The sequence below is a fragment of the Hipposideros armiger genome, unplaced genomic scaffold (genome assembly GCF_001890085.2).
Source record: "Hipposideros armiger isolate ML-2016 unplaced genomic scaffold, ASM189008v1 scaffold_220, whole genome shotgun sequence".
In the NCBI taxonomy this organism is placed as follows: domain Eukaryota; kingdom Metazoa; phylum Chordata; class Mammalia; order Chiroptera; family Hipposideridae; genus Hipposideros; species Hipposideros armiger.
Window position 1 is genome coordinate 1883380 of NW_017731570.1, and position 16638 is coordinate 1900017.

The 16638-nt window shown below is 36.3% G+C and overlaps 1 protein-coding gene across 4 annotated transcripts in view; it reads right to left on the bottom strand.

The window, feature by feature from the left end:
- Nucleotides 1-16109, bottom strand: part of TASOR (transcription activation suppressor) — a 51595-nt gene extending 35486 nt beyond the window's left edge. The window contains exons 1-7 of one of the 4 annotated variants that reach the window (XM_019654336.1): nt 13125-16109; nt 5997-6142; nt 4455-4547; nt 3745-3817; nt 3224-3315; nt 2568-2723; nt 482-606 (exon numbers count right to left, since the gene is read on the bottom strand). In XM_019654336.1, the coding sequence (XP_019509881.1) occupies nt 482-606; nt 2568-2723; nt 3224-3315; nt 3745-3817; nt 4455-4547; nt 5997-6142; nt 13125-13464 (1025 nt within the window). In that variant the 5' untranslated portion in view covers nt 13465-16109. The remainder of the gene's footprint in view (nt 1-481; nt 607-2567; nt 2724-3223; nt 3316-3744; nt 3818-4454; nt 4548-5996; nt 6143-13124) is intronic. The other 3 variants (XM_019654335.1, XM_019654333.1, XM_019654332.1) reach the window with 3 other exon arrangements.
- Nucleotides 16110-16638: the final 529 nt, after the last annotated feature.

Here is a 16638-nt window from a genome sequence, read left to right on the forward strand (position 1 = left end):
AGCAACGTCCTCCACAACTAGACTGAAGAACAAAAGGATAGCAACTTGTCTGTTCCCCTTCCCCCAATTCCCCAATAAAAATCTTAAAAAAAAAAACCAAAAAACTACCAATCCTTAAGCTACTTAATAAACACTTCACTGATTTGAGGTGGGGCTAGGGCATCTTTAGTAGAAGCTACCCATTTCCAGGAGAGCTAATACACAAAATTTCACTTTTAACAACTGTATTTACTCAACTATGCAAATCCTCAATATCAAGGAAAAAAGGTTAACCAGTGAGGTTTAAGTACACTTTAGTTTCTATTTCCCCAAAGTTTAAGTATTTGTCCTTCACATTGACCTTTTAAGTAACACTTAAGTATGTAATTAATTTCAATGGAAAAAAAACTGGGAAGAAAACAAAATATTCCTCCTAAATAGGCAGTGCAGGATATGTAATGTAATACCATTCTGGACTATGGCCAAGATTCATAAATCTTACCTTGGTGAAGGTGCAAACTTCAGTGGTTGTTTATCAGCTTTGTAAGTAAAAGACACAACTGCATATGGACACACGTGTCTTGGTCTTCGCCTTAGCTCATCAAAGCCATACTCATAAAAATAATACTAAAAATAAGAAAACGAAAAATTAACTTCTTTAAGAAGGCAAGATGTAGAGTGGAATCTTGTATTTACCTGCCTCATTTTTGAGAAATATAACACTTAAATACGTCTCTAACAGAAAATATCTTTAAGTACTGCTTGTTAATTTAAAATAATTTGTACATTATATTCACTTTATGATATAAAATATTCTGCTTCTATATATATCAGATGGCAGGATATTAATAGGTATTCCAAAAGTTTACTTTTGAAGAGTTGACTACTGTGCAAATTTCCTTATAAAAATGTTACAAATGGAGTCAATCTGATACAAAAAGTAAAATACTAATGACAGAACTTCAACCAAAATTTGTTAACCAAGTCAAAAGAAAAACACATGCTTGGCTCTAACTGCAGACAAAGAAGCAAAAGGGCGGTGACAAAGGTGGCTGACCCTCTTCCTACTACCCATCTGCCTTTCCCCTTCACCTATCGACAACATTCATTAGATCTGGGTTTTGTGACTTGCAGACTAGTGATTTTCATTAAAGAGCTTGCCCTCTTTTATTTATTTATTTATTTATTCAGCTGAGCCATCCTGCCACCTGTTGGCAGCTCAGCGGCTGCTCAGCTCTGGCCGGGAATCGAACCGCTGTTGCTCAGAGCTCAAACTCTTGAGTGGGCTCTTAATCAACTGAGTCACTTGGCCGGCCCAAGCTTGTCCTCTTTTAAAAACAAAGCATTGTCCAAAGTCCATTCCCTTGGGAAACTATTGATTTTAATGTTGTTGTTGCTCTAAATTTTGTTGTTGTTGCTGGAAATTTTTTGGAAATATGAAGCCACTTTACAAGTTCTGCTAGAAAAGCCAATAATTACTTTACAGTTCTCTCTCATATCTACCAATACTACTGTCCAGAAGGTAATCAAATCAGTTAGCTCAGATGACTTCGGTGAACACAGTTTTTGCTAAAAGCCTGTGAACAGGGGTTGCCAGATGGCTCAGTTGATTAGAGTATGTGCTCTTAACAACAAAGTTGCCAGTTTGATTCCGGCATGGGGTGGTGGGCTGTGCCCCCCCTCCCCACCCCAGGCAACTAGATTAAAAACGGCAACTGGATGGAGCTGAGCTGCGCCCTCCACAACTAGGATTAAAGGACAACAACTTGACTTGGAGCTGATGGGTCCTGGGAAAAACACTGCTCCCCAATAAAGTTAAAAAAAAGAAAAAGCCTCCAAATAGGTCTTGCAAGAGATTCTTCACAAAAGGGCACGGATAAATTTTATGTAAAGTAAAAATTAAAGAAATAAAAAACAGAAAACATTTCCAGGGAGGTTAGCACTACATTTTACATACAATCCATTTGGATACATACAGTTTTTATACATTTGTTATAAATAACATTACTTTATAATCAAACATATAAAAACATGATTAAAATACATCACATAGTACACTTTTAAGTATGTGTTAATTGTGTATCCATTAGTTCTGAATAAAGCTTAAAAATTCTAAATTTGCATCTTAGAAAAATGTTAATAAAAATAGAAAATATCTATCAAATCAATAGTACAAAATGATATGAATTAAGGTATTTCAAGGGGCTTAAATTCTACCTTGAAGGATGTGTAGTATTTTATTAGGCAGGAGATCTTTCTAGTCCAGGAGAAGTCAAGCCTTCAAAATGAAGTCAGATGTGTTAAGGGCAGAGATCATACAAAAAATCAGGCTGGAGGTAACAGGCAGGGTGAGCGAGGCTAAGGAATCTGACTATTATCTGTGAGTCTGAGGAGCCATTCTGTGTTTCTGAGCTGTCTTGGAAACATTGAACAAATATCAGTGAAAGACACTGGAGTCTGGCAGTACTATATTGAAACCAGAGTCTAGACTGATGTGGTGGCAGAGGGAACTGAAAGTGAGACATTTTAAAGGTTTTGGTGACAAATAGATATCAGGTCATAACACTAAAATGGATCCAGGTACCTACCTGAGTAAGCTCATAGGCTCTGTAAGCCAAAAGTGATGTAACTCTACTGGCATTCTTCGACACGTGACATTCATGCTTTGGTGTTGGGTCCAAAGCACTTTTACTAGATTCCAAATTTTTTACACCCATGGGATCATATATACTCTTTATTTTACCCTAAAATAGAGAAAACCTTTTAAGTCCACCCAAGCCTTATTGACTATATGAAATTAATATTATAGAATACTTCTTTGAAAACAGATCACCTACAACAACAGTTGTTTTTTCCTTTACTACCTGGCAGTCAAGTAACACCCAACAGTTTTTACCAATATTGAGGCAGAAGAAAAAGTTAACCATGAAAAAAAAGTGGTATGAATTTATTTAGTAACAAGGAAATAAAAATTTTATTCACAACACTCTTCCCTAGCCTAAATGGCATTACCAACATATTACCCTCCTTTCTTGATTCTTTTTTTTTTTTTTTTTGGAAAGGAAAGCAAACTCTGAAGTACAGTAAGCTTAGATCAAAGATGGCAAACCACTCTCAAAAGTATCTTTATATACCAAACACAAGCAGGCACTGTTTTAATTTAATCAAATTCCTACCGATAAGATCGACTAAAACCCAAATCAAATGTTGTCTTTGACATATGAAATGTAAAAGTTAAAATTACCTTCATTATTTTAAAAATAACAACATCACCCATTGACCCAGCTTCCAAAGGATTAGCTTGTAACAGATCAGCATACCTAGAAAGATAGATACCTAGTAAAGAAGGAAAATTTTTAATTTGAATAAGGACACGAATTCAAAAAAAAAAATCCAAATATTTAACCTAATGGTAAGAGATAAACGGTATGACACCTTTTTAAAAAAATGTAATGATAGTAAATATAGCTAATATTTAACTAAAGCAAAAATAAAACCAGAAAACATGAAACTAATCAAATTCTTCAAAATCACTAGGACCAGACTAAGAACAACAAAAACAAAAGATAATTTTTGATCAATTTGGAGCATGCAAAATCAGAAACTAAGGATAAAGCTGGTTTTAAATTGCAGAACCTAAAATTAGTCTCCTTTTCCAGGAACATGACAACACATATATGAATTTAATTATAAGGATTATAGCAAAATAAGACAATATATTTTTAAATAGCAACTTAATAGTAGGTAAACAACAAAAAAGATTACCCATGGAAGGACTGCCAAGAATTGTTATTTTGGACTGGCCCACCTGTAATCCTTTTTCACATATGCTTTGAACCTATATAAGCAAAACACTTCATCTTACAATCATAATACATTAAAAGTGTGAAAAGATCATTTGTAAACTTATCTGAAATAAAATCTAAGCTTCTAAACTATGTATTTTCTACATTACAGAAATTTTCTATATATGCCAGTTTATAACTAAATGTGAAACTGGCTTGCGCTTCCAATGTACCATAGCTGAAATCCATTTTTGTTTATGCTAGATGTGACAGATACTCAGAATTCATGTCACTCATATGTAAACATCCCGTTTAGAGAGAATTAGAACTGGTAAAAATTTAAAGAGAAAGTAACTCCATCTAAAAATCTTCATTTAAAGGAGAAAAAATAGTCCCCAACACTTATAATCAACAATATAGAAAATAATTTATTTTAACAAAGGGAAAATTATTCATTATCAAGCACATTCTAAGGGAAGAAAATCGGTTTGGTCAGAGAAAAAACGAGCATGTTTGAAAAACAAATCACAAAACAGTGAAATACCTTTGCCCTACTAAATCATTTCTTCTACTTACACATCAAGAAAATGTTAGTTTATAATTATCAAGTGTACTGTTGAGTAATTGCAAAATTAGTAACTTACAGTGGGAACAACCTCAAATTGTTTTTTATAAAATGGGATCACTCACCTGATATCGATCAACCATCAGAAATGCATAGAATTCTGCAAGTTCCTTATCTGAACGACCATCAAACTTCAGCTCTCTTCGCTTTTCTGTAAACTAAATGAAATTAAATCTATAACAACTCCATAGCATGTGATTACATTTTTCAAGCTAAGAGCTTCAGGAATTTTATTTCTAAGAAATTCCAAATCTACCAAAGTGGAAATTAACTTTTCTCTCCCTGTAATTTCTGTGCTTCTATTTATTTCCCGTTAAAATTGGCTCTTTAGTTTTAAAATACAGTCAAATAAGCATGTAGTGTTTATCAATTTTAACTAAATTTCTATTAAAATTTTACTCCAACACTCCCATAGATTTTTAAGCTCATGTTTTAATTATCTTTGGATCTCTCATTTTACTTAACATGGTACACTGCATAGAGTAAGTGGTTTAATAAATTTCTGTTGAATGCCCAACTTCTAGACTATAAACTCAATTAGGACACGGAAAAATGTTTCATTTCTTTATAACTGTATTCTCAATGCCAACTACATAAGACATGTTCCACACGTATTTTCAGGATAAAAGAGTAACTTGGTCTAAGTACATCTGAACTATAAGTCACCCTAAACTGCTAGCTTTCACTTTTAGATACAAGCTGATAGATATACATTCAAAATATAGAGCCAATATCTAATAGATTTACATGTAGTAATCAGGTCATTACTGATCCTCAATAATATAATTAGAGAATCTATAGACTAAATTTTCATGTAAAATTAACAAATAATCTCTATACCACAAAACCACATCAAACTACCAAGTTTTTAATTTTTGTTGGGGGCCAATAACATTTATTCACTTTAGGGATCCTTTCAAAGCTAAATTCTGCTGGCACTGAGTCAACCAACTTAAAAAGTACAAAATTAATAGTATTTCATATACATTAGAAAGCAACATACACATCAAATATTTCTAAACATCTCATTTGTATTACCTCAGAATTACACATGTTGGCTTTTCCTAAATTGAAACTCAAAGAATATTCTAATATGTATATGAACTATAAATTCACTAACATGCTTAACTGTTCCCCTATGCTTGCACTTTATATCACTAAGAATTTCATCTAACAAGATAATTCAATCATCAGACAATAACTGGTAAAAAAAAAAGCATATCCTAAAAAAGAAAAATACACAATTATCTTACAATTTAGATATAACATACAATTAGAGATTCCATTTAATTAACATGCATTTGAAAGAGCAAAAAGCCTTGTTATGAATTTACAATTAAGTTGTTATCAATAAGCTATGCCTATGCTTAAGATTCATTTTTAGTAAAAGTTATTTTACATAATCAATCACACATTAACTTAACAGAGCAGATAAATATAGTGGGTATATCAACAATGTTTGGGAAAAAAATATCACTTAAAACTTGTTTTCCCTTCTATAATTTGGCTTTCCTAAAAACTTTAGCATTTTTAAAGAAAAGTAAAATAAATTCCAAGCTATTAACTGACTCTGTAGAATCTTACAATAATCACAATTTAAAACATACCTCCTTTTCCAAAAGCTCATTATGTACTAAGCAAGCACATTTGTAGTTAAAATTTGTTACTGAGGTTGGTTCAAGGTAAGATGAACGGAGAATATGCAAAACATCTTCAAATTCACGAGATCCTGAAGTTAATAGCTGAAAAAGTGCTAAAATTAAAAAACAAAAACAAAAACATTTACTTTAAGATTATTCCATCTTAAATGTAATTACTTGCATTTTTGTGGGCTTGTTAATGTAACTTTTTTTTTAATTAAGTAAAAAAAGGCTTCAAGGCTACGGATTACTGGCCTAATAAACCTTAAATTTCCAATTATGCATGAAATAGTTTAACTTACTAATACATTGCAAATATCAAATAACAAATTTTCCCAAAACCAAAGGAACCACTTATTTTTCACTGTAGATAACTTGTTATACTTTATTACCATTCTTTCAAGATACTAGTCAATAAATGTCACAATCAAAATACTTTTGAAAAGTGTTCTTATATACTCTTAAAGGTACTAGACAGAAGCTAACAGCTGTTTTTACTGTATTTCCTATACATAGTGGGCTTCAAAGGACATGTCAAGTGATAAATTCATTCATCCACTCATTTACCAACACACACATACAAAGGGTGCCAAAAAAATGTATACACATTTTAAGAAAAAAACTATTAAAATTGTAATACTCAATATATGCCGATAACAAAAGATGAATACAAGGAACAAAAGATGAATACGTCACGTTTGACTTCTGCAATTACAAGAAGTGATAAAAGTGGATACCATCAGCATAATTCTAATACAGTTTTTTCCTTTCTTAAGTGTGCTTATTTTTTGGCACCCTCAGTGTATGTGTGTGTGTGTTTGTAAAAATGTAGTTTTCAATGACAGAATGTGTGTAGAACAAATGGTTACCACTACTGTGGGATCACACACTAAAATAAAACTTTTAAAAAAGGAGTAACGCCAACTAGTTATAATGGAACAAAAACCCTAGAAATAAGCAGGGAAAAAAAAAAACACTTAAAAAACCCCTACTAAACACAAGTATCCTATAATCAAATTTGTAGCAAATCAACATATTGAATAATCTATTGATTGTAAGCTCCATGAGAGCAGTAACTATGTGCTTTGTTCACTACCCTATCTTTACCATGCCAGAGTTAGAACTGTGAGCTCTTGTCGCAAGTAGACTGAACAATTGAATAAATGAGTGAAAATGAGAATAAGTTTTTTTAATAAAATGTGATTTTTAATTGTTGTCATTTTAAATTAATCTCACACATTCAACAATTCAATAATGTATAAAACAAAAAGCTCAAAAAAAGAGAAATACAGTTTCAATTCAAATCTGTTTTATAAGATGTGTTAAGAAAAAATTTTGCTTTGTGACTGCTCCCAACTAAATTGGAAAATCTTGGCAAAAAAAACATGTGGAATAGTTTTCATAGGCTTTCCCATCCAAATGGGCCAAGCATGATTTTAAAAGTTGGGTTTTATGCAGGATTGACTTGTGTGTTTCTAAACTAACAAAGTGACTTTAGATATCTAAAATGTGCCAAAAAGGAGTATCATATGACTTCAAATTTCTAGGAAATTTTACAAGTCTACATAAATTATTTTCCTTAGTTAAGCTGCCCTGACACTAATTCTACCATCAATCTAATCTTAAGTGAAAAATTAAGTTAAATCATATAAATATATATAGCAATTAACATTCAAGTTAGTCTCAAAAAAGTACTTAACATTTGCTTTACCCAAAGTAACATCCTAAAGTGTCAAGTCAAATGTACACAAGTAGAGGTGTCAATAGAAAAAAAAATTAATGTGAACGAAAATATAGGAGAAGGTGCAAGATTTTAGGCCTAAAAATAAACCATGTCCTGGGTATTTTACATTTTAAATGCCTCAATTAGCTTTACTAGTTCGGCCAGCTACAATTTCTACTTTTTCTTCCCAATTATCATTTCTACAAAAATAAAATTATGCTGTAACAATTTTTAAACATTCAAGTCAATGTGTTGGTAGTGGTAGTTTGGAAGTTTTTAACAAGTGTATGTTCTGAAGGGACATTCCCTGATGGTCTATTTTGTCCTTAATAATCCTTTCAACACTGGATATGCCATAATCAACAATCCTGTCACTTCTTTTACAGAAACATATATACATCTTTAATTATGGCTCATTATTTGAAACAATAATAAACACTGTGACTATCCAAATGGGGAACAGAACATTTTATGTATTTTCATTTCACTTAAGGAAGTCAGTATCCAATATATTGTTCTCCAGACTGTGACAATTATTGAGTCTAATAATTAGTGTGTCATTACTACTTTTCAGATACTGTACTAAAAGCTTTACATGCATTATTTCATCATCTAATCATCAAAACCAACCTATGAAGTTCATTATGCCCATTTCACAAATGAAACTGAAACAGCTAAAGTTAACTTCCCCAAGGTCACACAGTTAATAGGGCAGCTGGGATTCAAATTAAGGCTGCCCAAAGCTCCAAATCTTGTATCCTGAACTATAAGTAAAAGATGTACATGTGTGTATAAGAGCTGAAACTTATCATTCCAAGAACTGGAAATATATAATTTTTTCCTCATTTTTGACCAATCATACAGAGCACTTAGACATAGGAAATTAGCTATAAAACTAAGAATTTGATGTCTAGGATTATACTATTTTTACCCTCTTGTCTATCTTCTCTCAACTCTCTTTCCTTAAATATTTCTCATTTTAATGCACTTAACAGGGCCAAAAGCCATGACCTTTTGGTTTATAAAGGTTAATGGCAGTAACAATAATTTTTCCACACATTAAGAAATATATAATTTTGCTTATTTACAGGATTTCCATCAAATGGATGTCAGCAAGATGACTGAGTTGATTTCTGGTCATAATTTACAAGGTTGCCCTATCAACAAAACTGATTATAGATGTGTTTAATACGACTGAATTTAGAAAGACACTTGGAAATTTATAATTCAGATGAGGAAACTGATTTTATCAAAGAATCAGAACTAGACTCAAGGTCTCCTGATTCCCAACCATACAATCATTTTTTAAATATTTTTTATTACTGGTAGCATATAAAACATACTCAAGAATTTAATATTAAACAATTGGAATAAACATAAAATATAGATCATCAAATAGTAGCTTTGTTCCTTAATCAAAGGAACATTTTTCCTCCACTACTTTTACCAATTTATTGTCAATGTGTTTGTATTAAGATAGTGTATATGTAAAAAAAATTATCATTTATACATATCCACAACAACAAACTTTTAAAATAAAAGATGGACCACTGTTATCAAAACATACAGATAGGTAACATGAAACACACATTACAATTTAAAGTAACTCATGGAATAAAAGGAAATAACAGAGGCTGGGGATCACATGTGGTGTGCAATTCTCTCTGAATCCATCTAACGTCTACTGGTATTAAAATACACTGAATATCCATTTGTTCCTCAAAATATTTTAAAAATCACTTTTCTTCAGTCTAATAAAATTGCTACAGCCTTAATACTTTAGGAATGGTGTTTCACCTCTAAATCAAAGTTGAACATACTGCAGAATTAGGAATGAATATGACGGTATTGACTTTTTTTGGATTGGGGAATAAGTCAAAGAAAATTTTACCTCCACTACTTAGAAATTATATGCACTTATCAACATTTTATGTGCATGACTGGATTGTCTACACTTTCCTTCTCAGGTTTACTTCTATGTAGGGAAATCTATGGTACTCAGAATCTAGTCATTCATCTACAACTACTGAAACACCATTGAGACTTCCTTAAGAAGGAGATTTTGCCCTAAAGTCTTCAAACAGACAATTGCAAATTTTGTGGCTGTTGGGGAGAATTAGCCATGAACCAAATCAGTATGGATGCAGGTGTATGACAGACCAAGTAATGAAGAGCAGTTAGTGTTGTGCCCTACAGAAAACATTAGCCACAAAACATTTTCCAGAGGTGATTTCCCAAAAATTTGGAGGGAAAAATTATATCAAATATAATTACCAATTTTAACTCACTTTTGATGACTTATAGTATTTGATTTTAGAGTAAATGAAGGCAATAGTGAAAAGTGTACTGACAAAATACAATTCTACAATTTGGTTAAATGTAAGAACAGTGCCTCTTTACATTACTATAGAAAACAGCACAGCCAATAAATAACGCAACGTACATCAGAGTAAAATTTTTCTCTTCCAGTCAATAGTTAGGTCACTTAATCTGTCAGTACTGACCAAATATTTTGATTTTATAATGAACATAATCTCAAAATTCCACAGGAATGAAGACATACTAAGTATTTCTGAATTCAAGAGGTTAAAAAAACTTTTTAAAATAGGTCAAATAAAAAGCTAAATAAAACCCTTATATTATAAAAAAGTCTTGCTACAGTTTGAGTACTGACAAGAAGTATTCTACACCTAGATTCAAATTCCAACTCCACCATTCATTAGCTGTGTGACCTAGGGCAAGTTATTTAACCTCTCAGTACTTCAGTTTCCTCATCTATAAAATCCAAATACCTACCTCGTAGTATTGTTGAGATTTAGTTAATACATGCCAACTGCTTAAAATAATGCCTACAACTTATTAAGCACTATAAAGTATTTGCCAATATTACTTAGAATGGCAGTATTCTATCGTCAAGACCAAGAACTTTGAATGAACCAGTTATCTGCTAGTATTTAAGTTACCAAAAATATTCAAATCCTAATCTTAAACTTCACTGGAAAAGAATAGCCACAAGCAAAGGTCTGCCATATAAAATATGAGTGCAACAGAATCTTTGATACAGAAAAGTTCAAGCAGAGGTATCTACTAAAAATGATCTACTTGTGGTAAGACCCAGATGTCTACAACTAATACCTAGCCAAATCCTATACATAAAGAGATAACTTCCAAGCCTTCCAAGAGATGATTTTGGAATGAAGTGTGAAAACTAGCAGTACCTACTGCACTGTTTCTGATAAAGCATTTTTTTTAAATAATGAAAAGTTGAATTTTTCTACTAAATCCTACCGCCAAGTACTAACTTCTCTCAGCTTGGACAGGATAAAGTCCATGGTGGTAAAATAGCTGTTTATTTAAGTTTTAAAGGCTCTATTTAAATCATTATTGGACTATTTGAATAGTTGCTGCTCTGTGTATAAATATTTAGACAAGTTAGAAATTACTCATTTTCACTAAACATGAATAGTCCATTGTGTTATATTTTCCTTATCCACCTCTCTGACAAGAGAAAGGTAACAACCTTTTGTCTCTAAATGAAAATGAAAAATCCAAATTTTCCCCTAGGAGCATCAGACTAGGAAGAAAACTAGGTTTTATATTTCCTAATTCCTCAATCATTTCCACTTTTAGTGTGTTCAAATGAAGTCTATTTTTCAGTAGCCTCACAATTTATCTAGTTTTTTAAAAAAGACACACAAACACAATGCCTTCCCTCACCTCCAACCAAACTATAAAGATCGCTAAGCCAATTTTCTGATCTTATCCAAGTTAACACGTGGTACCTCGTGGTTTATGATACTAAACCATATTCTTGGGCATTTAAACCTAAAAAAAAAAAAATGGGACTTCAAAATGTTATCAAACTGAAAAAGTAAAATTTAATCTCCTACCTACCTCTATTACCAAAGCCCATCTGAGTGTACTTTCAACCTCCTCTTTACCAACTTATAATTTTGGCTGGGCATCTAACTTTCCTCATACAGACTATACATCTTAACTAAATAAACCAAAAGACTTGACAACCTTGATCATTACAAGTGTCCTCTTAAACCCTAAAATATATTACATTAACTCAAAGATATTTCTAGAAACAGTCCTCGTGCTGGTGAACAAAAGGTAACTTCATTTTTCAACATGGTTTCTCACACCAAGGATTTCCTTGGCTTTGTCTTTCAAAAAGAAATTAACAGTTTGACTTTATTTGTAACTGATAAAAGGCTCTAACAATTTCAATAGTGCAAATGGAGCTGGTTATGCATAGGGAAAGAGGAAGCACATGCTTCCTTCCAGATTCTAAGTCTTCACTAAGACTCAACTTACAAATAAAAAAGCTTTCTGTAAATAAAAAAATTCCCATAATTTTCCAAAATAAATGACAAACTGAACCACGAGGTAAAACAAAAAGATGCTTTAAATTGACTAACTCCAGAATACCCCAACTCACTGGATAGTCAAAAATAGTATTGTAATAAGAGAAAACAGTAATAATTTTGATCTCCATTAGAAATGTGTAACAATACAGCATTAAGTTTAAAAAAGGTAAACGTAGTTCATGTAACTGTTCCCATATTGGCTCCAAAAACTAGACTGGACTTTTTTCATCTTAAATTCTCATCTGCAGTATCAAATTCGTGAATCTTGGGCATAAGCTAACCTCTCCTTACTTTTTTTCCATAAGGAAATTACTGCACCAAGAACCTACCTTCCCATTCTTCTCAGAGACAATTAAAAAATACACTGAAGTTTGGATTTAAAGAGAGAGAGACCTATTTAATCGAACGCTTCAAAAACAAGAAAAAAAATCTACATGGAAATGAAGTGTGATGGAAAACAGCAGTGTGCATGGATCACATCAAATGGAGATTTCTAAAAAAGGGAAGACGCTGACATCGAGCAAATTTCAAGTAGACACATATAGCTGAAGAAATTTCCACAGGGAGAAGCACTTGTGGTCCTCCGAACGCAATGGCCTTGGAGAAAGCTCCAGAATCCATGGCCACGGGCTATTTCCACAGTGAGACTTCTCAGAAGCATCCTTAGGAGGACACATCAGCTTCTCTGCCTTCAGAGGTTGGGAAGGAGGGGCGCCGAGCACCATCTTTCCTCTCTGGGAGCTGCAGCCTTACGGACAAGCTTCAAACCTGAGCTACTTCCAACTTCCACGGGGAGAGGGAGAGCAGGGGAGCGTGCTTCCACCGCTTTCCTCTCGCACCAAGCGCAGCAGCTGGGCGGCCGTGGCAGTGAGGGGAGAAGCGCCTGGCGCTGCATGCGTGTTTACGTGTCTCGGATGGGCGTGGGAAGAAGACAGAGAGATTCTAATGAAAAGATGGAGGGGAAAGAGAAAGAGGGGTTGGGGAAGAGGGAAGCACCACCTTTCTTTTCTCTGCTCTTCCTGGGGATCTGAAAACTCCTCCTAAGGGGTCTTTCGGGCTCTTCGGGGCCTTTGGGCAGAGCGGCCGCGCCCGCCTCAGAAGAGTCCTGAGGCTGCTCTTGGCAGAGGTTCGGTGTGGCCTCGGCCTCCACGGTATCCTCAGGCCGGCCGCCGCCGCCGGGCTCCGCGATGCTGAGGCCGCCGCCGCCGCAACAGCCGCCATTTTGTGGGGAAGACTCAAACTCCGGAAGCGCCTGCTTCATCTCCTCATCTCCGCCGCCGCCACCGTCCCAGCTCGCGTCCGTCGGCGGAGAGGCTTCCATCTCCACAGCAGTCGCCATCACGCCGGCGTGAGGAGCTCCGGGAAGCTTCTGCCAACAAGGTCGACGGGGGTGGGGGGAAGGGGCGGCGGGCCGGCCTCGCCACCGAGCTGCTCTCAGCCCACCCACCCCCTTCCCCCCGTGGCCGCAGGCCGCACTCCCGACCCAGGAGCCTTTCCGGGGCCCCAAAGCGGGCGCCCCAACCTCGCGGCCCTGCCCCAGGAGCTGCTCCTCGCCTGCACAGTCCTTCGGTCGCCCCTGCCACTCAACGTGCTCGCGTCTGAGCCGGGGGCGGGGCCACTACGGGCCTCTCCGCCAATGGGGGTGCGGCTCCTGCCTCTGCGGGTGAGGATAAGACCGCACCGCGGGGCGGAGCCTCGGGACGCCTGAGCCCGCCAAAAGGGGCAACCACAACGCCCCGCGAGTATCTCGACGCCTTGCCCGGCTTTGTGGTGAATGGGCCTCCAGGCGAGCTGCGAGTTCCGGGACCGCGCCTGACCAGCACTGCAGGAGAGGGAGGTGCGCCCCGCTAGGTCCCCGCAGAGCAGGCGTCGCCTGTTTCGGGGCAAGATTATCTTCTCTGCGCAAGAGTTACTCCGGCCAAAGCAGGACTCAAAACAAGTGTGGGCGCTGGACTGTCCAGGCCTTGTGAAATACATGCATGCATTTAAAAGCCTAGAGAAGAGATACGAGAATGGGCTGCAGCCATAAAAGCCTAAAAGCCTCCGGCTGTCTTCTTCAAGGTGCCATTCTCACTGGATCTTGCATCTTTACAATATATTGCTCCCACTTGCTCCCCCTCTTTTAAAGTTAGAACCTGTGGTACTCCAGCAAGCAGTAAATACCTGGGATCCTTTGATATGACTTCACAGCCTAGGGTTAACAGGATTTGGTTCTGGTGAGCTGGAGGGGAGGGGAGGCTGTAGCTTTTACATTTTTTTTTCTTTGGTGTCTTCAGATTTCCTATAGTGAGTGTATACTAAAGAAAAATATAAACGTTTGCAGCAACATTAAAAATATACAGCAAGTGGTTCCTTCAAATAATCAAGTGGAAGGCCTTTTAAATAGTGTATTCTGACTAAGTTGAAACTACTATTGTGGGTTGTTCTAAGTGGACAGTATTTACTGGGTGCATTCTTTTGGGTTGTTGGAAAAGTCATGATGCATTTTTGCAACGAAAAACAGAAAAAATATCTCATGACATTTCTGACAACCCAATATATTCCAGGCACTGGAGAAAGCACTTTACATGTATTATCTCCATTTAACTCTCATGACAAACATCAGGGAGATACCACAGGCATACCTATTTTTATTGTGCTTCACTTGATTGAGCTTCACAGATGTGGTTTTTTTACAAATTGAAGGCCAGACCCTCTACCGGCAAAAAGATTACAACGGGCTTTATTGTGGTGGTCTGGAACTGAACCTGCAATATCTCTGGGGTATGCCTGCATTATGCACAATTTAAAATACATGTTTAAAGACATTGAATAAATTAACAAAATCAGAATTTGAAGTCAGGTCTATTTAACTCCAACAGAAAGAACTTGCACTTGACTACTTCTCTAAGACATCCTCACAGCAGCTCTGCACTTTTATGCATTAGGAAGAAATGAGGATTGACATCTAGTTCAGTATCCCAGCAGCAGGATAAGGACTGGGACCCAAATCGCTGTTCTGAAACTCTGGCTCTCTACTAAGGAGTTGACTGACCAAACCTATAATCAAACTCTAGGCCTTGCCACGTGACTGCTACTTAAAGAACACCCGCAAGGGCAATAAGAGAGTTGGATTTCTATGTCCTGTGATAAGTATTATCTCTGTTTATGGGAAAGCTATTCATGGCTTTCCCAACCTATTTGAATCAACTGAGTAAATGGAAGGAAAGTGAGTGTGAAACAATTATTTTATTAAATAGAGGGGGCATAAATTTGCTCAATTCCACCTATCTCAGGAAAACAAACACAGTGATATACAGAGGATATGTGTTTTTATATGTGTGCATATAGATATCCAGTATATATGGTGGAGGGGGAGGTACAAGAGAAAGAGCTACCACAGATGTACATGGTTCTGAAGCATTGGCTACCAAAGGTTAAAAGTATAAAACTTATGTTGTCCCCTACCCACCACAACAACACAAGGAACAATAGACAACAATATTATACAGTATATAATTAAATATCCAGGGACCACAATCATCTTTTTAAATTTGGAAACAAAAATAATCTAGTTTAACTCCTCATTTTAAAACTAGGAAAGGACAGTGACCCAAGATCACATGGCAAACTAATAATTATAATTAACATTCACTGATCACTTTCTATGTGTCAGCCACTGGTATAAGAGAATTACATGTTTTGTCTCAATCCCCACACAAAGTACTAATGTTATCCCTATTTTACAGATAAGGAAACTGAGGCAAACTGCTTATTTAACTTTCTTAAGGTCATTTAGATTGTAAGGGGCAGAACTAAGATTCTAACCCAGGCAGTCTGCCTCCAAAGCCCATGCTCTTAACCAGTATATGCTAACCTCTTTTGTGATCGGCAAACCAAATTCAGAACTCAGTGCATTTTCCACTATGCCATTTCACCTCCCTTCCTCAAACAGTACGTTAAAAGACAGGATATAGGGCCGGCCCAGTGGCGCGACGGTTAAGAACTGGCTTGGGACGCCAGAGGGCCCCGGTTCGGATCCCACATATGAGGGCCAGTGACATTGCCCTCCACAGCTAAGATGCTGAACAACAGCTCAACCTGGAGCTGGGCTGGACTGCCATGGATTGCCGGCAACAGCGTAGGCTGCAGCCCCTGTGGCAGTGGGTTGCCATGGGCTACTGTGTATAGCCAGCAGCCAGCGTGAGCAGCCAGCGGCCAGCAGCCAGCGTGAGCGGCCAGCAGCCGCAGTGAGCGGCCGTCCAGACGCCGGCAACTGATCTGCCTCGCCTGGAAAGAGCGCAGTGATGTTGCCAATTTGGGCCAGTGAAGCAACGTCCTCCACAACTAGACTGAAGAACAAAAGGAAAGCAACTTGTCTGTTCCCCTTCCCCCAATTCCCCAATAAAAATCTTTAAAAAGAAAAAAATAAAGACAGGATGTAAATGGTACAACTCAGCAATTAATTATCAGTATTACTGATGCATAAACCTTTAACCTCACAATTTTACTTCTAGAAATGTATAATACAAAT